Raw genomic sequence first — 26257 nt, 5'->3', positions numbered from 1 at the left:
AAACTTCCCACATCAAATAAATTGCAATGCACATTGCAATAGTGTTTTCAGTTTTGGGAGGGGTTAGGGCCCAATCAGTTCTGAGTACAGGTACAAGTCCTCTTCATGGGGATTCACATAAGGTTCTCTTTCTCTCTTCTCCTGCATATCAGCCCATGACATTGCAGGGAATAAAATGTCTATGAACACCAATATCCATCTAACTGTCCCCCTCTGTGCTCTACAAGTTACTTCTGCTCTGGAGCACAAATAATTTGCATGGCAGAGAGATGAGGGGCTTCCATTTCTAGAAGCTGTCTCTTACATACATTGGTCAATGGACAGCCCAGGCAATAGGATTATATTGAGTCCTAAGGGAATCCTCTATATACAGGTATTGTATAGCCTCTTAATAAAATGTACATATTTATACAGAATTATAATTATAATTGATCAAAGCACTTCACATGCATTCTCACAGTAAACTTTCAACACTCTTGTAAGATTGCTTAATTTTATTCTTATAAAGTAGGGCCTGTGAGACATGACGAAGCACAAACAGCAAGTTCATGGTAGACCTGAGATTGGCACTAGAAGCTTCCATCTCATAGCACAGGCCCCTTAACACTCACCAGATCTCATTCAGATCTCACTGGGTGCTTCTGCTACAATTCCTGAATAAGCTAAGCACAAAAAGAGCAAGTGCTATGTTACATTTACTATAGACATCATTTTTGCGGCACCCATAATCTATTTTGGCATTTCATAACAGCCATGGTAGCTAGAATTCCTGGACTCATTATGTATGCCAAGCAAATGTCAGGAGGCAGGTGGCATAAATCTAATATACTAGTTGACTCAAATCTGTTTTCATAGTAATAGAGACTTCCTTTATACTTTGTCAAAATATTTTGAGTAATGGCTATATCTGATTGTTGTGGAAAGAAAGGAAAATATTGGTGCATTGCAGTTTTGATGTTATAAACCATTAAAGAAATACATTTTGATCTTCAAAATGTTACATTCTGACTACTAAGTTGCATTTTTAAAATACATTTGTGTCCATATGTATTTCATTTCCCCTCTCCCTTATTTTTTTATCTATCAAAAAAAGACTAAATCTAATTCCTTTTGGGGTTTACTATTGACATTATAATTAATTGCTCAGTTTTCAAGTTCACTTTCATTTTTTTGAGGGGGTACATTGCATCTATGCAAAATATTTTCATCAAAATAAACTCAATAAGGGAAATTAGAACAGGTTTGTGGAAGTGACAATCACAGCAACAAGAAGTCTTAGTCATATGGAAATACCATAGAAATGTATGTAGTTTAGCAAATAAATTAGATGTTATTTAATATTGGTTTGCATGTAAGATTAAACTATGGCTTAGCATACATGCAGGGTTTTCCAAACTTATGCGCTCCCCGCTCCCTTCCTCTGGTACTGCTGCAAGGAGATAGGAAGCTTTTGCTTCTGTCTTCAACTAACTGCAGTTACTCTTTGTGTCTGAAGCCAGATAAGCTCTGCTTTGTCTTAACTAGAGTTCAAGCCATCATTCACCAACCTGGTGCGCTCCAGCTATGCTGGATGGGAGCTGTAGTCCCAAATATCTGGAGGACATCAGGCTGGTGAAGGTTTAGGGAAGGAAGGAAGCCAACTTCAAACCATAATTCATGATCAACTTGTTTCTTTAAATCATGGTTAGCCATTAGTCATGATGGCTGTGGCTAATGAGACAGCTTCTGGAATGCCACAGGTTCACAACCTCTGCCCTAAACTGTAGTGAACACACACACTCTGAGTTAACACTCTCAGTTTGCACAATAAACAACAAAAGCAAAAACTTAAATATCCTTCCCTCATCTGTGCTGGAGTAGGAAAAGCCTACAAGGTTTACTCAGCTCATTCCTAGAGTGTCAAATGGTGGTTTGGCATTATGTTCAAAAGGTACCTTGTTATATTTACAGAATACATAGTCTTGTACAAGGAGGTCTTACAATTGGCATAACATGAATAAAACAGAGAGTGCATTCAGACAGAAAAGGAAAGCTTGAATGCAAATGTTTCTATAGTTCAGAGAGTTAAGAATGAACCATAAGCTGAAGTGATTCATATCTGTTTCTGCTTCTTCTCAACTTCACACATTGTTGTTGTTTAGTCATTTAGTCGTGTCCGACTCTTCGTGACCCCATGGACCATAGCACGCCAGGCACTCCTGTCTTGCACTGCCTCCCGTAGTTTGGTCAAACTCATGTTCGTAGCTTCGAGAACACTGTCCAACCATCTTGTCCTCTGTCGTCCCCTTCTCCTAGTGCCCTCAATCTTTCCCAACATCAGGGTCTTTTCCAAGGATTCTTCTCTTCTCATGAGGTGGCCAAAGTATTGGAGCCTCAGCTTCACGATCTGTCCTTCCAGGGAGCACTCAGGGCTGATTTCCTTAAGAATTGATAGGTTTGATCTTCTAGCAGTCCATGGGACTCTCAAGAGTCTCCTCCAGCACCATAATTCAAAAGCATCAATTCTTCGGCGATCAGCCTTCTTTATGGTCCAGCTCTCACTTCCATACATCACTACTGGGAAAACCATAGCTTTAACTATACGGACCTTTGTCGGCAAGGTGATGTCTCTGCTTTTTAAGATGCTGTCTAGGTTTGTCATTGCTTTTCTCCCAAGAAGCAGGCGTCTTTTAATTTCGTGACTGCTGTCACCATCTGCAGTGATCAAGGAGCCCAAGAAAGTAAAATCTCTCACTGCCTCCATTTCTTCCCCTTCTATTTGCCAGGAGGTGATGGGACCAGTGGCCATGATCTTGGTTTTTTTGATGTTGAGCTTCAGACCATATTTTGCGCTCTCCTCTTTCACCCTCATTAAAAGGTTCTTTAATTCCTCCTCACTTTCTGCCATCAAGGTTGTGTCATCTGCATATCTGAGGTTGTTGATATTTCTTCCGGCAATCTTAATTCCTGCTTGGGATTCATCTAGTCCAGCCTTTCGCATGATGAATTCTGCATATAAGTTAAATAAGCAGGGAGACAATATACAACCTTGTCGTACTCCTTTCCCAATTTTGAACCAATCAGTTGTTCCATATCCAGTTCTAACTGTAGCTTCTTGTCCCACATAGAGATTTCTCAGGAGACAGATGAGGTGATCAGGCACTCCCATTTCTTTAAGAACTTGCCATAGTTTGCTGTGGTCGACACAGTCAAAGGCTTTTGCATAGTCAATGAAGCAGAAGTAGACGTTTTTCTGGAACTCTCTAGCTTTCTCCATAATCCAGCGCATGTTTGCTATTTGGTCTCTGGTTCCTCTGCCCTTTCGAAATCCAGCTTGCACTTCTGGGAGTTCTCGGTCCACATACTGCCTAAGCCTGCCTTGTAGAATTTTAAGCATAACCTTGCTAGCGTGTGAAATGAGCGCAATTGTGCGGTAGTTGGAGCATTCTTTGGCACTGCCCTTCTTTGGAATTGGGATGTAGACTGATCTTCTCCAATCCTCTGGCCATTGCTGAGTTTTCCAAACTTGCTGGCATATTGGGTGTAGCACCTTAACAGCATCATCTTTTAAAATTTTAAATAGTTCAGCTGGAATATCATCACTTCCACTGGCCTTGTTATTAGCAGTGCTTTCTAAGGCCCATTTGACTTCACTCTCCAAGATGTCTGGCTCAAGGTCAGCAACCACACTACCTGGGGTGTACGAGACCTCCATATCTTTCTGGTATAATTCCTCTGTGTATTCTTGCCACCTCTTCTTGATGTCTTCTGCTTCTGTTAGGTCCTTACCACTTTTGTCCTTGATTATGGTAATCTTTGTACGAAATGTTCCTTTCATATCTCCAATTTTCTTGAACAGATCTCTGGTTTTCCCCATTCTATTGTTTTCCTCTATTTCTTTGCATTGCTCATTTAAGAAGACCCTCTTATCTCTCCTTGCTGTTTTTCGGAAATCTGCATTCAGTTTCCTGTATCTTTCCCTATCTCCCTTGCATTTTGCTTGCCTCCTCTCCTCCGCTATTCGTAAGGCCTCGTTGGACAGCCATTTTGCCTTCTTGCATTTCCTTTTCCTTGGGATGGTTTTCATTGCTGCCTCCTGTATAATGTTACGAGCCTCCATCCATAGTTCTTCAGGCACTCTGTCCACCAAATCTAAATCCTTAAACCTGTTCCTCACTTCCACTGTGTATTCATAAGGGATTTGATTCAGATTGTATCTTACTGGCCCAGTGGTTTTTCCTACTTTCTTCAGTTTAAGCTGGAATTTTGCTATAAGAAGCTGATGATCTGAGTTACAGTCAGCTCCAGGTCTTGTTTTTGCTGACTGTATAGAGCTTCTCCATCTTTGGCTGCAGAGAATATAATCAATCTGATTTCGATGCTGCCCATTTGGTGATATCCATGTGTAGAGTCGTCTCTTGTGTTGTTGGAAAAGAGTGTTTGTGATGACCAGCTTGTTCTCTTGACAGAACTCTATTAGCCTTTGCCCTGCTTCGTTTTGAACTCCAAGGCCAAACTTGCCAGTTGTTCCTTTTATCTCTTGATTCCCTACTTTAGCATTCCAATCCCCTGTAATGAGAAGAACATCCTTCTTTGGTGTCATTTCTAGAAGGTGTTGTAGGTCTTCATAGAATTGGTCAATTTCACTTTCTTCAGCACCGGTAGTTGGTGCATAAACTTGGATTACTGTGATGTTAAAAGGTCTGCCTTGGATTCGTATCGAGATCATTCTGTCATTTTTGAGATTGCATCCCATTACAGCTTTTGCCACTCTTTTGTTGACTATGAGGGCCACTCCATTTCTTCTACAGGATTCTTGCCCACAGTAGTAGATATGATAGTCACCCGAACGGAATTCACCCATTCCCTTCCATTTTAGTTCACTGATGCCCAGGATGTCGATATTTATTCTTGTCATCTCATTTTTGACCACATCCAGCTTACCTCTATTCATGGTTCTTACATTCCAGGTTCCTATGCAATATTTTTCTTTACAGCATCGGACTTTCCTTTCGCTTCCAGGCATATCCGCAACTGAGCGTCCTTTCGGCTTTGGCCCAGCCGCTTCATCAGCTCTGAATCTACTTGTACTTGTCCTCCGCTCTTCCTCAGTAGCATGTTGGACGCCTTCCGACCTGAGGGGCTCATCTTCCAGCGTCATAACTTTTATATGCCTGTTGTCTTTGTCCATGGAGTTTTCTTGGCAGGGATACTGGAGTGGCTTGCCAGTTCCTTCTCCAGGTGGATCACGTTTAGTCAAAACTCTCCACTATGACCTGTCCATCTTGGGTGGCCCTGCATGGCATAGCTCATAGCTTCTCTGAGTTATTCAAGCCCCTTCGCCACGACAAGGCATTGATCCATGAAGGTGTATTCAACCTATAGCTTGGTTGGAACTTTGGATGTATGACTGGGTCACTCAGTGCTCTTTCCAGCCTCTTTTAATGACATATTTATTCACTCAAGCCTTTGGAGGAAGTTGAAACATCAGAGTATATTGTCTTTTGAGTTTCTGAGGTTAGACTCTCTGATTAGCTTAATTTAACTTAACCCCCCCCCCAATATAGACAGCTTATATTATCTAAAGACTTTGAAGTGGTTTGCAATCATAAAAATATGTTGTTGTTGTTTAGTCGTTTAGTCATGTCCGACTCTTCGTGACCCCATGGACCATAGCACTTATTCACACATAAACCATTCATATTCAGCAAGATTGCAACCCACATACAATGGATTGCTGCCAAGCACACAGATGCAAGTTTTTCTCCCCATCTCTAAAGCACTAATGGGCTCATGTCGCATACCCACCGGGCCATCTAATACTCCTCTCCCATCTCTCACTTGAGAGGAGCCCAGTTCTGCACCAGAGCAGTATTTCACCTCGCTAGACGAACGCCCTGTAAGACGAATTTTTCACTTAATGAAGAGATTTTTCAAGCGGAGGTTGCCTCGCTAGACGAATTCGTTTTGTGAAAAATTTGTCTAGCGAATAGCAGTTTCCCATAGGAATGCATTGAAATTCAATTAATGCGTTCCTATGGGCAATTTATTTATTTTTTAAATTCAATGCATTCCTATGGGATTCGCTAGATGAATTTTTCGTTATAAGAATTGACCCGTGGAACGAATTAAATTCGTCTAGCGAGGCACCACTGTACATACCGGTAAGCACAACATGGTACTGCACAATCATTTGTTTATCCAGCAGTGCAATGAGTCAGTGCATCTGGATGTTAACCAGGAGGTTGGTGGTTCAAGCCCCCCCCCCCCCGGCCCGGTATGGCTGTGGGCAGGATTCCTGCATTGCAAGGGGTTGGAGTAGATGACTCTCAAGATATCTTCCAACTCTACAATTCTGTGATTCTTGTTGTTGTTTAGTCGTTTAGTCGTGTCCGACTCTTCGTGACCCCATGGACCATAGCACGCCAGGCACTGTGATTCTAACTCCTGCCAAGTACTGAATGAGCACTGGTACAAACATCAACCTCACTCAGGTGGCCCTGAAGGTCACAATATGCTCAAACTGTTGAATTCAGCCAGTGGATATGCTTCACCTGCAAATTGGCCTGCTCCATCTTATGGTCCATTGAATACCTGCCAGTTAGCTCAGTTGGTTGGAGTGTGGTGCTTATGATGCCAAGGTCGCAGGCTCAATCCCTGTATGGGCCAGCTAAATATTCCTGCATTGCAGGGGATTGGAGTAGATGATCCTCGGGGCACCTTTCAGCTCTGTGATTCTATGATATCTTGTTGGCCAGCATCTCATGCTCTGGCTGCTCATCCTGTCCTGTAGGACAAGATCCCTTTGGGAAGTTTGAGGGAGAATGAAAAAAAGCAAACTCGAATCAGGAGGCCAGCTGGATCTTCTTCCACTAACAAACCAACCTCACCCTCCATAATCCTTACTGCGAGTAATACGATGCTAATCCAGAAATAGAATCTTTAATATTATGCTAACATGATGACATCTTAAAATTCTTTGTTGTATTTTTTGCGGTATGTTTTATTGTTGTTTTCATACTTTGCAAAGTCATGTGATCTTTGGTTAAAAAGAAAGTACATGTAGTAGTAATATTAATTAATTACTTAATTATGAATGATAGCCTGCTGTTACATCCAAACTGGCAAATGATACTTTGAACAAAGCAGGGCCAGACACTTTGTTTTGGGTTTAGAAGAACAGGTGAAGACAACAAAACAGGAAATATAGAAGACCAAATTCTATCCTGTGAACTGCCCTGAGACCTGTGGGTTTAAGGTGGTATACATAATTTATTATTAATAAAGACCAAATGCAATGCAGTGCTTATTGTCAGCACACCAGTATCAGATTTCCAGTTAGTAAATGATCCTGGATTTTTTTCCCTTGAAATGCACATTGAAGGAAGATTAGGATTTAAAAGAGATGTCCTTATATGGCCATACTCTCAGTTCCAGTTACTTCTTGTAGATATGCCTGTTTCAAAAGACACATCACAAGAATATGAGTGCATTTAGGAAAAATAATGTGCCAACAAAGTTTGCAGGAGGAAGCCTGGAGGCAAATGTAGCTCTCTCTTTTTTAAGATCCCTGGCACCATGCTGCAATGCACCTTTCTTTTTTCTGTGTTCAGAATGATGCCAAGTAAAAAAAATCACAAAACTTTCACATGGTATCTGGGGGTATTACACGGTTTTACTTATACTGTACTGTACATGCAATGGCAAGAAACGTAGCCCCTGGATGTGTGCTACCTGCATATCATCTGATTATAATAACTATCTGAACTATTATAACTGCAGGATTTGCTTTCAGCTATAAAGTAGGAAAATTGCATATCCACTCAAAGAGGGAAATATATAAAGTGACTATGCAGGTAGAATGGGATGCTGTAGTTCTGATTTAGCTCTACCAGGTTGAAGATATTAGCATATCTCATTCCTCTATTATTTTCTTATTTTGGGTATGCAAATAAACATGGTGTTCAATTATTTTTCCCCACAAACTCTTTCTTTGGTTTGTATGATGGGCAAAGCTTTAAATTAAGGAAAATTGAAGAAATTTTTTAAATGAATTCAGCTGTTTCTTAAGTTACTTTGGTTATTACATGCAGGAAGCACAGTGACCACTTAATATATTCAATATATGCAACTTATTAACATCTGGAATTGGACTTTTTAGCCATTGTAAATTAACAACTGACACACAGTGACCTTTTATAATATTTCTACTGTCTGCATGGAAGTTTCTCTCTGTGCAAAATGTTAGAAATTCTCATGAAAATATTTCATCTTAACTTGCTTCTTGAACTTTTTTACATGTTACACAAGAACCATATTTAACTGTTCTCAACTTAAGACCAGACTATTCTGTTTATATACTGGATTTGATAAATCATGCAGCTTATAGCATATTTAAGTGGAACACTTAAACAGAATTAGTTCTGGACTGAAACTTTGCACACACCCATAATACTTATAACCCTGAATTATAAAGAAAGATATGTTGTTTGAAATATCAAAATGTTGGACTAGACAGTTGTGAAAGAAAAACAAAACATATTACAGTAAAATATTTCAATTTTACCTTTACAGTGAAAATACTGGTAATTTGAACTGAAATAAATAGTAAAATAAAACTGAAAATCTCACATTTTTTTCCTTCAGAAAACATTCTTCTGTGAACACTGAAAAGTAAAATAAAAAAATTCCTTCAGTAGCACCTTAAAGGCCAACTAAGTTTTTATTTTGGTATGAGCTTTCGTGTGCATGCACACTTCTTCAGATACACTGAAATAGGAGTCCCCAGGCGCTTATGTGGAGAAGGGGTGGGGAGGGGGTGGGGTGAGGAGGGGGTATCACTCAGAAGGGTGGTGGCAGTGGGTGATTGACTGACTGATAGCTGTTGATGACTGAAAACGACTGAAAAGTAAGATTGCAAATAGAGTGCCAATTTTTAAAACTGAAATCTTATTAAATAGCTACCTGTTAATGGAATGTAAATAGAAACATTGCCTAGCTTACATTTCAATGTGCAGGATATGTAGCACTTTCCATTACAGGACAGTGCTGTTGGAGAGGAAGGTTTAGAAGATAGATTCTTACTCTCTTGTAGCAAAATGGCAATTTCTCCAACACATTAAAACTTTGTTAGATTTTATATCTGCCCTCATCCATCTTAAAACAAATGTTCCCCATTGAAATACTTAGGCTAGAATAAGTCACAGACACCTAGCTTTGAAAATAAGTGAAGATCTTGGTGCAGATAAGGTAAACAAGTCCAAATGACTTAAAAGGAAATAACTTGATTTCCTTGCAAAAAGTATTATATAATATTTGGGTTAGCAAAGATGTAGGCTGTAAAATCTCATTTAGAGAGATTTTATTCACTTGGTTTTCCTTCAGCTGGAAGCCATGGCTGCATGCCTCCTTGTTCAGATCTTGTACGGTGTGGAGATTACAAATGCCTATGTTAAAACCAGTTTTTTCCTTCATCTAATAGCCTTTGTATCATCAGAGTGAAGGTATTTTAAAGTGAATGTATATATAAGCAGCAGTCTCAATATTTGCAGCAGGTGGTACATTTACAAGAAGAAAATCCAGTAACACTCGTGATCATTTCCAAAAGTACACATTTCACTTGTGAAATACCTGTTTTTGCGTGTGGGAGGGGCAGGTCCATTCTAAATGGCCTGTGAATTGTAAGTTAAAATGTCATTGAAATGGCAAAAATATTTTTTCACCGTGCCATTCCTGATTATTTATAAGGTGACCTGCAGACTTGTGAAGCCCACAATGTTTCCGCAGACATAGGGCCTTCTACAGCAAAACACAAATCCAATGAAATGTCTTCCTTTTTATGTTTATGCTTGGCTTATTACTACCTTTACATTCCTTCTTACTTTTTGAGATGTTGTTGTTGTTTAGTCGTTTAGTCGTGTCCGACTCTTCGTGACCCCATGGACCATAGCACGCCAGGCACTCCTGTCTTGCACTGCCTCCCGCAGTTTGGTCAAACTCATGTTCGTAGCTTCGAGAACACTGTCCAACCATCTTGTCCTCTGTCGTCCCCTTCTCCTAGTGCCCTCAATCTTTCCCAACATCAGGGTCTTTTCCAAGGATTCTTCTCTTCTCATGAGGTGGCCAAAGTTATTTATGCACTGAATCATTGGGAGTGATGTTAATGACTTAATTTATGTTGCCATTATTTACTATTCTTTTCACTATTTTTGAACTGAGCCATTTGTTGACTTGGCAATCCTTTCTGTAGGTTTTTTTCTTCATGGCCTACTATGCTTAAATTTGAAATATTTGTTAGAACAAGGCAACATGACAAAGTAGGTGGTCTTCCGATTAATATTTCTGTTCAGATCTGTAAACTGTACAAGGATTGTTTAACAGTTCTGAATCCATGCCTTATGACATTATTCCATTTGTTTTGGAATAAAGTTCAGCATTTGCATTGCAACGTATTGCATGTTACTCATGGACTAAGGCTTTTCTCCAGAATTGCTCTTTATATTTGCTTACTCCACATACTTTGATCGTCTCTTGTTAAACATTTGGGCTATAGTTTACTTCTGTTTAGTCAAACGTCCTAGCTATTACCATTCAAACACATGCCAGAGAAAGAATGTTGCTTATTAATTTATAGCATATTGTAAACAGTGGTAAGAAGTGAGATGAGCAACATTCGAGATTGGGCCACTAAATTATCACAAATTAAAATGTTATACAGTCGTACCTCGGGTTACAGCTGCTTCAGGTTGCGCACCGCGGTGAATCCGAAAGTCCCGAAACGGGTTACTTCCAGGATTCCGCGCTTTGCACATGTGCAGAAGCGTCGGGTCGCAACCCACATGTGTGCAGATGCGGCGCTGCAGGTTGCGAATGCTGTGGGTTGCGAATGTGCCTCCTGCATGGATCACGTTCGCAACCCGAGCATCCACTGTATAGTAAATAAGGATATTTTCATAATGAAAATATACAACTATGTGAAAGATAATATTTTAATTAATGAAGAACTGATGCTTCCCTTTCATTAACACAAGCCACTATTTAAAGGTTTAAACAGCACTTGCATTCCGCCTTCTGTCAAGTAACTGACAGCCTTCCATCTCACCCCTGCAAGGCACTTTACCTCCCTAGTATGTGTCTCTGTAGGCAAGGAGAAGACCAGACATATAGCTTCAGTTTTGAATTGTAATTGGGGAATAATATGTGGCAGAACATTTTTCACAGAAAACATTCCATTTCTAAAAATGCATTGTTACATAAAATTAATAACATAATGATTTGATAAAAGGATTGTCAAAATTTTGCAGTTTCAAAATTGGGGTGGCATGGGAGGTGCAGAGCCATCGGTGCAGTACTACTCCCTTTCAGCACATGGATTACAGGTTCTCCCTTAGGCTTGGTTGCTGGCTTAGTCACAGGCAGTTTCTCAGGCCTTCCTTTTCTTCTCCAATGCCCTTCTTCTATTATTGTTGTTGTCTTCTTCTGGTGGTCTCCACAAACAGCAAACACCAACAGCTAGAATTCTGTCTCTGCTAACCAGCAACCAACCATATAAATACATCTTTTGGCCCCTCTTAATACATTTCTATTAACCAATTTGTCCTGCATACAAGTAAATGAACACAAAGGTTTATAGACATCATTTTCCCATTAAAAGCTCTCACAACAAATCCTTGAAAATGAAATGTGCTGACAACTATGATCACTATGAATCCATTAAGTTGTATTATTACATGTCACACCATCAATTATGAGTTGCAGGCTCAGCCAAGTATTAAGTATTTTGACCTTTATAATTAATAATGGGCACCAGGGACGACTTAAAGAAAAAAGCCATAGTGTGAAAATATAAGCTACATTCATTTAGTTTGCACTGCTAGATTGGACAGATGCTTGAACATTTATTTCATTAAGCAACTGAGGTTGGTTGTTTTTTAACACTTTCTGGGGGGGTGTGTGTGTGACAATATATACAATGAATATACTTTCCCCAATTATTCATGCAAAATAAACTTACTTGCACCTGAAGTAGCTTAAATCTCATTCTAAGCTCATCAGCCAGCAGGGCTATTATATTATGACAAGATAGAATAAAGGAGAATTTCATATGTGACTGAAATTCATTTAGGGTGAAGGCATTAAATATTTGAGACCATTACCTTGAAAAAAGTATACAGTATGTTGTTAATTATTTTATTTTTTCCACGTTAATCGCATGTCATATTGCAAATTCAAAAAGACTGCTTCAACATAATCCAGAAGGTGTATTGTAAATGCGTAGTCTTAAAAACTATTATTATTATATATATATATATATACACACAGTGGTACCTCTGGTTACTAACATAATTCATTCCAGAGGTCCGTTCTTAACCTGAAACTGTTCTTAACCTGAAGCACCACTTTAGCTAATGGGGCCTCCCGCTGCCGCTGCTGAGCTGCCGGCGCGCGATTTCTGTTCTCATCCTGGGGCAAAGTTCTTAACCCGAGGTACTACTTCCGGGTTAGAGGAGTCTGTAACCCGAAGTTTTTGTAACCCGAGGTACCACTGTATTAAAAGTATACAATGATATAGTTAGAGAAAATGGAACAATAAAATTTAGAAAAGATCATTCATCTGCTTCTAGTTCTTCCTCCCCTTGCTGCCTTTTTCACTGCATTGCCCCCCTCTCTGGTTCTTAGTTAATTTTTAAATGTTTATTTTCATCAGATTAAAGTGCACTGTTTTTACTTTATGCTAAATCATTGTCATAGTGGAACACAAAATCAATGTTTGAAGGCTCTATAAGTTTAGCTGGCATTGCCTGCCTTGTTTCTAAATAACCGTGCATAGAATTGCAGCCTAGGTGATATTGAACAAAGAATCTGTAGTTCATTCACATTTGCCTAAAACTAGCTTTGGTATTAGTGTTCATGTGTAAGGGTCCCCAATGGCAGTTTGTTTGGACCAATAATGGCAATATACTGGGCTAACAAAGTCAATATATTAACAAAACAAAGAAGGTAGGTAGACAGACTTGAATGCATTTTTGATAATGAAGTCTCTATAGGGAAAGAGACTTCCATACTTGCTGTTACATATTTGTATAATGTGGGAACTAATTATTTTTGCTCTTTTTTAGCAGACTCATGCAAGTAAAGAGTTGGAAGAGCAGTTGCGGTCTGTATCCAGTGTGGATGAACTCATGACAGTACTTTATCCAGAATACTGGAAAATATTCAAATGTCAGTTGAGGAAAGGGAGCTGGCAATACAATAGGGAACAGCCCAGCTTCGATGCAAGATCAGAGGATTCAAATCCAGTAAAATTTGCTGCGGCACATTACAATCCCGAGATCTTGAAAAGTAAGTGTTGAAAAAGTAATGTCCACCAGATACTGCAAATCAGTTTTTTTTAAAAAAATTAACATTTAAATTCTGAAAACAAAACTGCTAAAATGTTACGTTAAAGCATAATTTAGCGTACTCAGAACCTCAAACCTTCACTAATAACAAGAAATTCCATAACTGTTTGCAGGTTTTTGAGCTACCATATTTTTCGGTGTATAAAATGCCCACATGTATAAGGCGACCCCCCCCTTTTTTAACCCAAAATCAAGAAATCAATATTTTAAACATCAAACAGAACAACTTTGTATTTTATTAAATATTCAAAGCACTGGCACCAGCCCAGCAACCCCCAGTGGTGGTGGGGGGTGTATGCATGTGTTGGCAGCAGTGGAGCATGCTCCACCAACACCCAAGATCGCCCAAAATTGTCCAGCTTTTTTGGGGAGAAAAAAAAACCCATAGCAGTCACCATCCATGTATAAGAAAACCCCCAGTTTTTGACTTTTTTTTGCAAAAACAATCGACTTATACACAAAAAAATACTGTATATTGTGAAAAATAGGTGAGGTGTGCAGGTTTTTCCCAAGATCAGCAACCTAGGCATGGCAGACAGAGGGAAATCTAAGCTAGGAAAAAGGAGGCAGACCAAATATGAAGTACAGATATGCTCACCTGGCAGTTTGTCTGACAAATTATTCAGACCAAAGATATCTGCCGATATCTAGGAGTCATTTGAGTCACATGATTTGACAGGTGTAACTCCTGGATGTAACAGCTTAATAGAGCAATCCTAACTCCCTGCTGTCACTGCCATGTGTGTTCTTGGTGGTAGCAGTTATAGGAAATAGATCAGGCAGATAGGGCCCTATTCCTGCTCCAGTTGCAGGCTGGCACAGCAATTGGGTCCACTGGCAGGGATACTACTAGCAGGTCTTTTGCCCAGCCATATGTTTCGTGGACAGAAGTGGGAGGTTGCACTTGTAGGAGGCCAGCTGATGCAGCACAACCACCTACCTACACAGTCCAATGTTAAGGGGTTAAAATTGCAGCCTTAGTTTTGCATCCCAGTCCTAGGCTAGGAGGAGGATTTAGCATCCCATTCCAGTTTGGACACCTAGCTTTAGACTTGTGGAAAGTTACAACAAGGAAGTCTTTATCTGGAAATAGGTCTGGATCTATAGTACTTTCATTCCAGCCCTGATTTTTTTTGTAGTCTCTGTGCAGGCACATATATGGGTTCTGCAGCTGAGCAGAGCACCATTTGGAAACTTTCTAGAGCTCATGGCCAGAAGCTGGTGTCATGCCCATCCCCACCCATTCATCAGAAGATGTTTTCTAATCATGCATGCCTTGAGTATGTGCCTTCCCACCCATTTCTCTTTTGGCTACTACAAAGGCAAAAAAATGGAAAAATTTCTCAGGAAATTGCTCTTCAGTGAATTCTGTAAGTCCTTCCTTTCACCCTATTTTAGTCAAAAAGCTTCCTTTTTGCTTTTTCTTTCTAACTTTTAAAAATAATAATCACTAGCTACATTTATATTTGGTAATATTGCCCTTGCTGATCTCTCTTAAGAAGTGCTGAAATTGTGGGAGGAAGATTCCCACCTCTGATAGCAAGCTGTTTAAAGCAGGATAATAACTGCTATCTGATCTGTTTAGGAAGTTAAACAGTTGATTCCTGTTCATTGCCAAAACTGCACTAAGCAAGCTCATAGGAATTGTTGTTCTTATCTATGTGGAATGAGCTTTGCAGACCACAAAAAGTATGGTACACAAGACTTCCTACATAGAGACATCTGGACTCTTAAGACTACAGCTTCAGTCTGTAGTCCTATTTTATTCCTTCAATTCTAAAAACTTTCAGTACTGATGGTATTGGCTTCAACATCATTATTCCCTATTAATATTGGAATCAATATTGGAAAGAGAAAAGCTGACACAAACTTGTTCAAGTCCTTGAACCTTTCATATCTGCTTCAGTCTCTAGGGTTATCCCCTGGTGGACCTTTTCACCATCTCTAAATACTATTAATTCTGCAGCAGAGCAGATCAATATCCCCACCACTGAAAGAACCTCTCTCTATATATATCTTCCTGCACTTTTGCATCATTCCAAGAGTGCTACATACGATGTCACTCAACAGGACAAACTGCACCCCCATTGACCTTAGTGCACCCAAATGCACTAATGATGAGCCTAACAGCCTGAATATACAGCTTTCTTAGGGATCTCTAAAATACTCCATGATATTCTTCCATGAGGCAATCCTATACAATGAAATAGATTCAGTTCTTATTACTTTTGAAAACTCCACTAATCATACTTCAGATTATATGCTCAACCTGCTGTTCGGGTTTTAGCTATTCTTAACATCTGGGTTCTTCATTACACCATCCTGTAGAAGTAATGTGTTTGCTCATTTGTTACATTTTCCTTTAAAGGTCTTAACAGTTTACAATTCCCAGTATCAGTGTCCAGTCCTGGAGTTTCCCTCCGTTCTTAACTCTGCTGGTGTGAGCTTCCCTGAATTCATTTCAGCTTCAGGATGTGTTCTTCTTAAGAATCTTTTTTGGCAAGGACACTTGGTGAACAATGTGCTCTGCATTTTGATTCAACTTATTTGAATGACGACAGAGAAGAGTTTGTGGTTTGTCCTCCTTTAGATTGTTTCACATTTTCTTCTCCAAAGGGACTTGGATTAATTGTGGATTAATTGTTCCAGACCAGTCTTGTCTGTACATGGATGATTGGAGGGGTTTTAGTTTTCTGTCTGGACAGATCAGTTGCTTTTTACAACAACATAAACATTTTATTTTCTTGCTATGAGAATCTGAAAAGGGCCTTTTGTGTTTCCTCCCAATAGCGTTCATTTCCCCAGATGCTGCTTCTACCTTTTTTCTAGGGTATTTCATTACATTAAGATGGATGGCGCCTTGTACGCCTCCTTCTGGCAGCTCTTGCAGCCAAGCTGGTCCCAAGCATATTGTTCTGCTTTCCTTTGGACTAGATCAGCGAGGCTGAGAGAGGGGTCTTGTCGTCTGGGCAGCCCAGGACATCCATCCACAATGCCCAGGCTTGCGCCCCAGGTAGGTCACTTCACTGCTGCTATCGCAGCAGTTTGACTTCACCCCCAGAAGTGCACTCCATTATCTCTTGAGACAAATGGATGCCAACAATATTACCAGAACTCTGCAAAGTGGCTATATTGTTCTACTTTTCCACTTTAATAAAGCATTATGTGTTGGAAGTGGAAATAGCCTCTCACTCAATCTTTGGGAGAGCTCTTCTGAACAACTTTTCCCCCCATAATAACACCAGCACTTCCTTCCATGTATGTTGGCTGCTAGTCTTCCATATGTGTAGCTGCACAGAGTCTATGAAGAAGAAAAACACGTTGCTTACCTGTAACTGATGTTCTTCAAGTGATCATCTGTGAAGTCACAATCCACCCTCCTTTCCCACTGCAGGTGTCTCCTTTCTTTTGGTGGGATATTCTCACAACAGTCATGAAGAAACTGAATAGAAGTGCACGTACTGCCCCTTCAGGCATATGTAAAAGAGATATATCTCCCTTTTGAGGGTTAGGGGCATGAGCATCAGCTCTCAGGCTTGAGTTCTAGAAAGTTCCAGGATGGTGCTCTGCACAGACACAGATCCCCTTTTTGTGACTACATATATGACCACTCAAACAACATCTGTTAAAGGTAAGCAACATCAGTTTTCTTCTCTTCTGTAGATTTTTTTTTCCAGCTAGGTTTTCTCACAACTATTGAAACCTTGCTAAGGAACCATTCACTAATCATTTATAAGTGCTAGAAACCTACGAGCAAATATTTGGTTGGTTATTTCAAGTCAGTAGGCGATTCCTCACCTCTAATGCTCCAAGGCATATCTACCTCTGTTCTCTGCCATTCTATCTGTCGGATTTTCTTTCCTTCTCAGAATCCTCTTTTTTGGCCTTCCCTTAATTTATGCGACTTGCCTCTGATACTCTTTCATTGGTCTCTGGCTGCCATACCTCTCTCTTCTTTATTGCTCCTGTTTCTTCTTCCTATTCTTCCCTAAATCCATCTGCAAGCCCCAACCCCTGCTTGCTCTGCCCTTCTTTAGATCCTCGGTGCCTTTTCTAGCCTGCTCAACAAAGCATTTGCACCAGTGGCTCAGGCATACCTAAGGACTTATCCCCACTTAACTTTTTGTTTCCAGGTACAGGTCCATGCTTTAAAGCTCCAAGTGCTCTTCTTTCACCCTGGAGTTTTCCCCACCAAAAAACCCCACTTTTAAAGCTGAAGCACAACAAATGACAATCCAGGTTTTCCACAATTCACCTTTAAACAGTGGGTTTGCACAGGGAAAGCTCTGGAGGTTAGTGTGGATAAGCCCTGGTAATAAGACTACTCTTAGAGAACTAGCATTAAAGAACTCTGATTTTTTGATATTTTTTTGGCTCTTGTTGTGTTTGCTTTTTACAGAACTCAGTTTCTAGATAAACATGGTCCATTTAATAAGCAAGTTTTAACTACTTTCAGGGGAATCTGATTTTGAACTATTAAGAAAACCTGTGTTATAACTTATGAGCTTTCCCTGTAACTTGGCAGGTATTGATAATGAGTGGAGAAAAACTCAATGCATGCCACGTGAGGTATGTGTAGATGTGGGGAAAGAGTATGGAGCAACAACAAACACCTTCTTTAAACCTCCATGTGTGTCCATCTACAGATGTGGAGGTTGCTGCAATAGTGAAGGGCTGCAGTGTATGAATATCAGCACAAGCTTCATCAGTAAAACGGTAGGTTGTTATCTCAGCTACATTCTGGGTTTGTTTTAAGCTCTCAGTGCCTGCATGTGATTGAAATATGCACTGAGATTTGGATCTGCTTTAAAAGGAATACATTGTTCTGTTGTTTACATTGTAAAATATAATAAGAATCCCAGCATTCTGTCCCAATCTCCCAGCACTATATCATTATTTTGGGACCAAATGAGAGCCTCGTTTTATTATTAATACTAGCACACGAGTAATAAGCAGGGTCACACTGAGTAGCCCCTTCCTCTGGCTACCATGTGACCAAGCAAACACTTGAAGGAAAAGGAAAAGCCTTCAAACATACAGGCTTCTATTTCTGTATGTTTTCATTTTGTCCTGTTCATAGCAATTCATTAGGCTGGGCTCTAGCTCAAGCAGAGCAACATACATTTTATTTCTCCCATATAAGTGAATGCTTGGTTATTAGTTCTTAGGTAGGGAGAGGACCTATTTACTGAACAAGTGAAAGTTAATGGTGCTACATTAGTATATTCCTCACTTTTATAAGCAACCTCATGCACAAATTATTCTGCCACCTTGGTTAAAGAACTTACCCCTCTCATCCATACCACAAAAGAATTAACAACAAACAATAATTTTATTATTTATACCCCATGTATCTGTCTGGGTTTCCCCAGGCACTCTGGGTGGCCTACAGCATGTATAAAAACATCAAACTTTAAAAACCTCACAGTACAGGGCTGCCTTCAGATATCTTCTAAAAGTTGCATAGTTCTTTATTTCCTTGACATCTGAAGGGAGGGCATTCCACAGGGAGGGAGCCACTACCAAGAAGGCCCTCTGTCTGGTTCCCTATAATTTTGCTTCTTGCAGTGAGGGAACCAGCAGAAGACCCTCGGAGGAGGACCTCAGTGCCTGGGCTGAGCGATGGGGGTGGAGATGCTACTTCAGGTGTATTGAGCAAAGGCCGTTTAGGGCTTTAAAGGTCAGCACCAACACTTTGAATTGTGCTCAGAAACATACTAGGAGCCAGTGAAAATTCGTTAGGACCAGGTTGTATGGTCCCAGCAGCCACTCCCAGTCACCAGTCTAGCTGTCGCATTCTGGATTAGTTGTGGTTTCCGGGTCACCTTCAAAGGTAAGCCCATGTAGAGCGCTTTGCAGTAGTCCAAGTGGGAGATAACCAGGGCATGCACCACTCTGGCGAGATAGTCCACGGGCAGGTAGGGTCTCAGCCTGTGTACCAGATGGAGCTGATAGACAGTTGCCATAGACACAGAATTGACCTGCACCTCCATGAACAGCTATGACTCCCAGGTTGCGCACCTGGTCCTTCAGGAAGAGGGAGTACCCCACACCCACCCACAACAGTCCCTAAAGAACAGTATTTCTGTCTTGTCAGGATTCACCCTCAATCTGTTAGCTTCCAACTACCTCCAGACACTCACTGCCGTCACTGGTTCTGATTTAAAAGAGAGGTAGATATATACTGTTCGTTCTTCCAAAGGAGTCCAGAGCATCAAACACATCCACAGGTTTATTTAAGCATTCTGAAACAGTTTAATCTAAAACAGTTAAAAGCATTTAAAAAACATTATAAGCAGCACACTAAAACATTGCTCTCATTTTTGCTTTTAATAAAAATTTGTTTCTGTTTCCCCCCCCCTTTTATTTTTGTGTAGTTATTTGAAATAACTGTGCCACTGTCTCATGGTCCCAAACCCGTAACAATCAGTTTCGCGAATCATACATCCTGCCGATGCATGTCCAAACTTGATGTCTACAGACAAGTTCATTCAATCATTAGACGGTCCTTGTCAGTTACACAAACACAGTAAGTATTAGATTTGCATATTTCTTGCTCTATTTTAAAAACTCTAGAATACAAAGCAGGTTACTGGTGACAAATATTTAAACAAGTGTATTATAAAGCAGGTTACTGGTGACAAATATTTAAACAAGTGTATTATAAAGTTATACAAAATTTTAGGAAAAAGTTATTTAGTTGATTTTTTTTAAAAAAAATCAGAAGACATGGTTGGTTATGCCATTAGCTTTATGCAAAAATTCATGTATCATGAGCGTGAACCTAACATCAAAATCAATAAAAGTGTGGTTTATCAGTTTGAAAGGACTGCAACACTTCAGATATTTAGTTAAATTATTTTTTAAATTAAATAAACAATTGTTTTGATATTATTTTATTTTAAGAAGTATTCTCAACCTAAATTATGAATAGTCTTCCACAACAATTTGCCAGAGTATTGAATATTGAATAAGGATCATAGGATGTGGCGGGGAGTTCATTTTTCAACTTTTAAACAACAATACAACATATTTTAGTTATTGTGAATTGCATGTAAATTCAAAGTGTTATAAATCAATTTGAAATCTGAGGTGTGCTCTTTCAGAATGTGCTTGATTAATTCTTCTAATTGTTATTTCAAAACATACTGAGTTGTATACAGAAGAATGGGGGGGGACCCACAAAAATCATAAAACAGTTTGTGGGGATTTTTCCAGAGACATTTTGTATGTGTTAGAGGTCATTACCCTGAGTTTTTAATGTATGACATTTGAGTTTAAACTACAGACTTACTGGATTAATTGATGCAATAGGCATTTGTCATTTCTCAATGTCATTTGCACTATGGCCCTATGGACTTTGCAGGGTTTTTTAGGATGTGGCATGTATTGGGTGGAAATGGAATGGCAGTGAACAAAGCCACTTCACTTTACAACAAATGCATGCTGGAATACGCTAGTAGCCATTGATAGCTCTTACCTTTTCTGAATTTGTCCAGTATTCTTTAAAACCATTCAAGCTGTTGTTCATATCTATTTCTTATAGCGTTCAACTATGCACTGTGAGAAGTGCTTCCTTTTGTCTGTCCTAAATCTCCCACTCTTCAGCTTAATTAGATGACCCCAGGTTCTGGTATTATGAGGAAGGAAGAAAAACAGGTTGCATTTGTCCGCAGAAGTATCTGTGACCCATGCACAAAAACTCTTGTCTTGCATTTTCAGTGCACTAAATAATGCAATACTTTATCCCTAGGTGCCATGTGGCAAACAAAACTTGCCCAAAAAATCATATCTGGAATAATCAGATTTGCAGATGTCTGGCTTCTTACCTTGGGGATACCGGTAAGCAATGTGCTCCAGAAGTTGCATTCACTTAACGTGGCATTATTCAAGAAAAAAATAAATAAATTATATCCACATAAACTTTTTAAAATGAAGAACTCTCTAATCTTTTATAACTGGCTGTTCATAGAAAATGGCACAATTTACCCATGTTTGTTCACTCCACATTACAAATTTAGTGATTTAGACATGGGTATGAAAAATGTGAAACTAGCAGATATGTTTCACTTTTTGCAACGCCTGAAGCAAAATTTATTCATTTTCCTAATGTTTGCTGTGTTTATAGACACTGCTGAAGGATACCATGATATCTGTGGACCTAATAAGGAGCTTGATGAAGAAACCTGCCAGTGCGTCTGTAAAGGGGGAGTGAGGCCTTCCAGCTGTGGACCTCACAAAGAACTGGATAGAACATCGTGCCAGTGTACATGTAAGAATAAACTGCTGCCTAGCTCATGTGGACCCAGCAAGGATTTTGATGAAGAAAAGTGCCAATGTGTATGTAGAAGAACATGTCCTAAACATCAGCCACTAAATTCTGCAAAGTGTATTTGTGAATGTGTGGAATCTCCAAACAAGTGCTTCTTGAAAGGAAAAAGATTCAATCACCAGACATGCAGGTAAGTAAAACAACTGAAATACGTCAAAATGCAAATAGATACCGTATTTTTCGCTCCATAAGATGCACTTTTTCCCTTCTAAAAAGGACTGTGTGTCTTATGGAGCGAAGGGATGTCTCTGCGGCCAGAGCCATGGCTCCCAGTGGTGGGGGAGGGAGGAGCAGCCTGAAATTGGGCTGTTCCCGCCCCCTCCACAGCCGCCGCCAGCAACAGGAGGTGGGGGGGGGCGAGGAGCAGCCAGAAATTGGGCTGTCCCTGCCCTGTCCACGGCCCCCGCCAGAAGGTTGTGGGGGCAAGGAGCAGCCCGAAATCAGGTTGTGCCCGCTCCCTCTGCGGCCCCCGCCAGCAGGAGGAGTGAGGGCAAGGAGTAGCCCAAAATCAGGCTGTTCCCACCCCCTCCACGGTCTCTGCCAGCCCATGCGAGAGGCAGGAGGAGGACGATCGGCGAGAAAAGAGACTTTTCCCGCTGCTCGTTCCTCCCGCTCACAATAGCAGGCAGAGGAGCCGCTGTTGGGAGAGGCACAGCTCAACACCTCTCCCAACCACGGCTCCTCTACCTGCCCGTGTGGCGGCGGGACCAGCAGCTGGAAAGCAGCCCCGGTCGTGAGAGGCACAGTGCAGGATTAATTTAATAGGAAGAAACTTCAGGAGTAAACTCATAGTTGAACAATAAACCCATTATGGATTATTTCTCTTTATAATCTAATTTTAAATATGTTCTCTTTTAAATTTCCAGTAGGTGTTGTGTAACTTGAGATTTACAATTGTGTATTATATACAAATGAGTTGAACAAATGTGAAAAGTTATTTTATAAAAGCTCACCACAAGATGGAACAGGTCGGTCCAGGGTGTTTCTTCCTCATTCTTTGCAGATTTCCTCATAGCTGTGCTAATTTGTTGCAAGAACTGGCTCCAGTGTAACTAGAATCCTGTTACAAACATATAATACAGTACCAAATTTGTTTTTACGGAATACAATCTCCTGTTTCAAACACAACCTTTTGGTACATATTGAACACACATTTTTCTGCATGTGCCATCCTTAGCTGCATTTGGAAATTCTAATAATTATACTAGCAAATTTACATCCTAGTAGATTTCAAATCCAACTTGCATCCTGTTCTTAAAACCCAGCTGTCACTGTTCGTATGTACCGGTAGGTTCACACACACACTGTGGTTAAATGAATGCACTGTAAGAACGTATTCCTCTAACTTCTGTATGATTCATGCAGAGAAGAGCCACAACTCCAGCACACTTTGCTCATATGATGAGCATTAGCTATCATTTTTCTTCCCAGTAGTTATCTGTCCACTATATATATTACATTTACTATAGAAAGCAGAGCCAAGAGCAACCTGGAATAAGCAATACAACTGAATGTGATTCTACTGTGAGGAAAACAGCATGATATAGTCCACTGTACAAAAAAGTATGGCACATCTCCCTGAATAACCTCTGCAAAAGTAGCTAAGACTATTTGCATATTCTCCCAAGAGGGATATGCTCACATGGATTTTCCATAGAACTCCTGAACCCCATTAATGTCCCTTATTTATTAGGAAGGGAACTGTTGGTGCTGCCATTACTCTGCTTCTGCCACTGCTGTGTTTTGAACATTGAAACAGGATGCAACAGATTCTCCCATTTAAATGCTGATAAATTTCCACAAGGACCAAGTGTGAATTTGTCTTAATAAGCACATTTTTGCAAAGCAATTTACCCTAATGCAGTTCTGTATGTTGTTTTCACTAATATATATGCATTATAGTGAACAATCCCTAGTATATGCATTTTTTTTTACACATTACTCGGATGGAGAACTGTATTGCAAAGTTCAGAGAAGTACAAATTTTGAACTATGTTTTGGTTTGCGTATTGTTTCTGAAAGTGTAAATTATATTGCAGTTCCCTTTCACTCATGGATCTCAAGGCAATATGTGGGCTATAATAAAAACAGCTTAAACACAGTTAAAAAGAGCACACAAAGTGTATTAATAAAAAAAATTAGACACTCCTGGCAGAGACCTGTTCAGATACCTTGGAAGCCCACTAGAACATAAATGCCTTTAGTTGTCTCTAGAAATTACGGATAATATGAAAACTACTCCACAGGTCAGTTTCATCCACAGTGAAAACCCAGTTCCAGATTTCTGTATTGTAGGCTTCTGATATCTTTGGAACTTGAAGGAGAAGCTCTCTCACAGACCATTGTCCCCGTCCACCTCGCTGGGATATAAAGGATTAGGTTTGCCTTTAAAGGTCAACTGACTTAAATTTCTCCCTGATCCCTAACTACAGCTCCCATCAGCTCCAGCTAGCATGGTTAATGGTCAGAGATTATGGGGGCTGTAGGCCAAAAGATCTGGAGGGCAGCAGGTTGGGAAAGGCCGGTGTATCATAGTTCTTTACATGCATAAAATGTCATAACATACAACCGCATGCAGATCACATTCATAGTGCCATTGATAAGGAATTTTGTAAATGTGAAAGCGACTCTTAACCACCTCGCATTCTAGCATATCCTCAACTATTACAATAATTGGATGTAATGATTATTTTCAGGAAAACATTAAAAAATGCCTCCGTCGTGACAGTAAAATAGGTGCCTCACCTGCAATATTCCTTGGAGGGAAAGCCAGAACAGCAGAGGTTCCTACATATGCAAAAGTCACCACCTCAAAAAGAGACAGGGGCGTAGCCAGGATGAAAATTAGGGGGCAAGGGGCGGGACTAAGGGGCGGGGGAGGACAATTTCGGGCTGCTCCGATCCCCTCCTCCCCCTCCGCGTTCGCCGGGGCGGGCGGAGGGAAAGCCCCAGAGCCGCGCAAAGTGTGTGGCTGGCTTTCCCTCAGCCAGCCAGGGAGAAGGGAGACGCACCGGGCGGGTAGCGGGGCAGGCTGGCCAGTGGCCCTGCTTCTAGGGGGGGCAATTGCCCCCCTGCCTACGCCCATGAAAAGAGACAGGGGTTCAGAACTGCACATGTGCACTACACTCTTGTTGCCTCTGAATATTGCCACTAGAGAGTAATGTGCATGTACAATCAATAGAAGGCTGAAGGAAGGAAGTGGCTCAGGGCGTCAAGGGGGGAGAGAATTAGACTTAGAGGGCATGTACCTTGAGATGCATGTCCTCAACACTCTGTTCCCCACCCCGTAAAGGTAAAGGGACCCCTGACCATTAGGTCCAGTCGTGACCGACTCTGGGGTTGCGGCACTCATCTCGCGTTATTGGCCGAGGGAGCCGGAGTACAGCTTCCGGGTCATGTGGCCAGCATGACAAAGCCGCTTCTGGCGAACCAGAGCAGCACACAGAAACGCCATTTACCTTCTCACCGGAGTAGTACCTATTTATTTACTTGCACTTTGATGTGCTTTTGAACTGCTAGGTCCCCACCCCATACACACATATAATTAGGATACTTCTGCCACTAAAAGCAGGTGGGCACTTGCCTGGAAAAGAAATACAGCAAGGTGGGGTGGGTTTGCCTTGAAGAGCATGTGCTCCATGAGTATAATAATTAATAATAATAATAATAATAATAATAATTAATAATTTTATTATTTATACCCCACCCATCTGGCTCGGTTGCCCCAGCCACTCTGGGCAGCTTACAAAATATAAAAAGTTGGAAAAACATAAGACGTTAAAAATTTCCCAATATAGCACTGCCTTCAGATGTTTTCTAAAAGTCACATTCTCAGAGCAAACCCAAGCAGGGCAGTTCCAAATCAAGAAATGGGTGTTTTATCAAGAAATGGGTGTTTTCCCCAGAGCTGGGTCCATGGAGGTAGGTGTACCAATCTACTTTTAAAAATCCAGATACAGAAGTCATTTTCTGGGTGCAAGTTAGATGGGAAGGACATGTAAGGAGAGGAACGAAAGAAAGTGTCCTCTCTCTGTCCAGGCAGTCTTTCCCCCCCCTGTGAATTTTGTTGTGCAAACGTCTAGTATTTTATTTGTAAACTGAAATGATAAGCTATTAATCAGGAGGAATGTTAATTGAGATCATTAAACTATCTTTTTATAAAAAACAGACAATTTTGAAAACAAATTTAAAATATAGCTGTGTTGAAACTTGAAACGTATACTTTTCGCTCTTGATTTGCTGCCAATGTTTGAAATAGCAAAAGACTAGTGCTTTGTCTACATTACACACCAGAGGCTATTTGGCACTATCAGTGTGAGGTTATGTTAGGTCAACTTGTTTTAAAAACAACCATAAGAAATTATCATGCTATGACAGACTTGTTTATAGCCTTTGTCCTGCAATCCCTGTAGAAACAAATTATCCACTGATGCAAAATATTTATCTTCTAAGCATGAAGTGTTGTTTAGCAAAATACTTTTTTACTTCCCTGACTGAAGTGCTATAAATTACTGATGTCTTTCCATCCCATTTTCAATTCATAATG

At 40.4% G+C, this 26257-nt stretch overlaps 1 protein-coding gene and 1 long non-coding RNA gene across 6 annotated transcripts in view; one reads left to right on the top strand and one right to left on the bottom strand.

The window, feature by feature from the left end:
* VEGFC (vascular endothelial growth factor C) overlaps positions 1–26257 on the top strand; it is a 48104-nt gene that overhangs the window by 20844 nt on the left and 1003 nt on the right. For 2 of the 4 annotated variants that reach the window (XM_035111770.2, XM_035111772.2), the window contains exons 2-6: positions 13101–13320; positions 17905–18095; positions 19757–19908; positions 21133–21221; positions 21508–21841. In XM_035111770.2, the coding sequence (XP_034967661.2) occupies positions 13101–13320; positions 17905–18095; positions 19757–19908; positions 21133–21221; positions 21508–21841 (986 nt within the window). Of the gene's footprint in view, positions 1–13097; positions 13321–17904; positions 18096–19756; positions 19909–21132; positions 21222–21507; positions 21842–26257 lie in introns of all 4 variants that reach the window. The other 2 variants (XM_035111769.2, XM_035111771.2) reach the window with 1 other exon arrangement.
* LOC118083409 (uncharacterized) overlaps positions 17352–26257 on the bottom strand; it is a 65560-nt gene continuing 56654 nt past the window's right edge. For both annotated transcript variants that reach the window (XR_009558157.1, XR_004692391.2), the window contains 2 exons: positions 22665–22771; positions 17352–21009 (listed from right to left, as the gene is read on the bottom strand). This is a non-coding gene — a long non-coding RNA (uncharacterized LOC118083409). The remainder of the gene's footprint in view (positions 21010–22664; positions 22772–26257) is intronic.

Source organism: Zootoca vivipara, chromosome 9 (assembly GCF_963506605.1).
Source record: "Zootoca vivipara chromosome 9, rZooViv1.1, whole genome shotgun sequence".
Classification (NCBI taxonomy): Eukaryota; Metazoa; Chordata; class Lepidosauria; order Squamata; family Lacertidae; genus Zootoca; species Zootoca vivipara.
The sequence above is the reverse complement of the archived record's forward strand: the minus strand, read 5'-3'. Positions and strand labels throughout refer to the sequence as shown.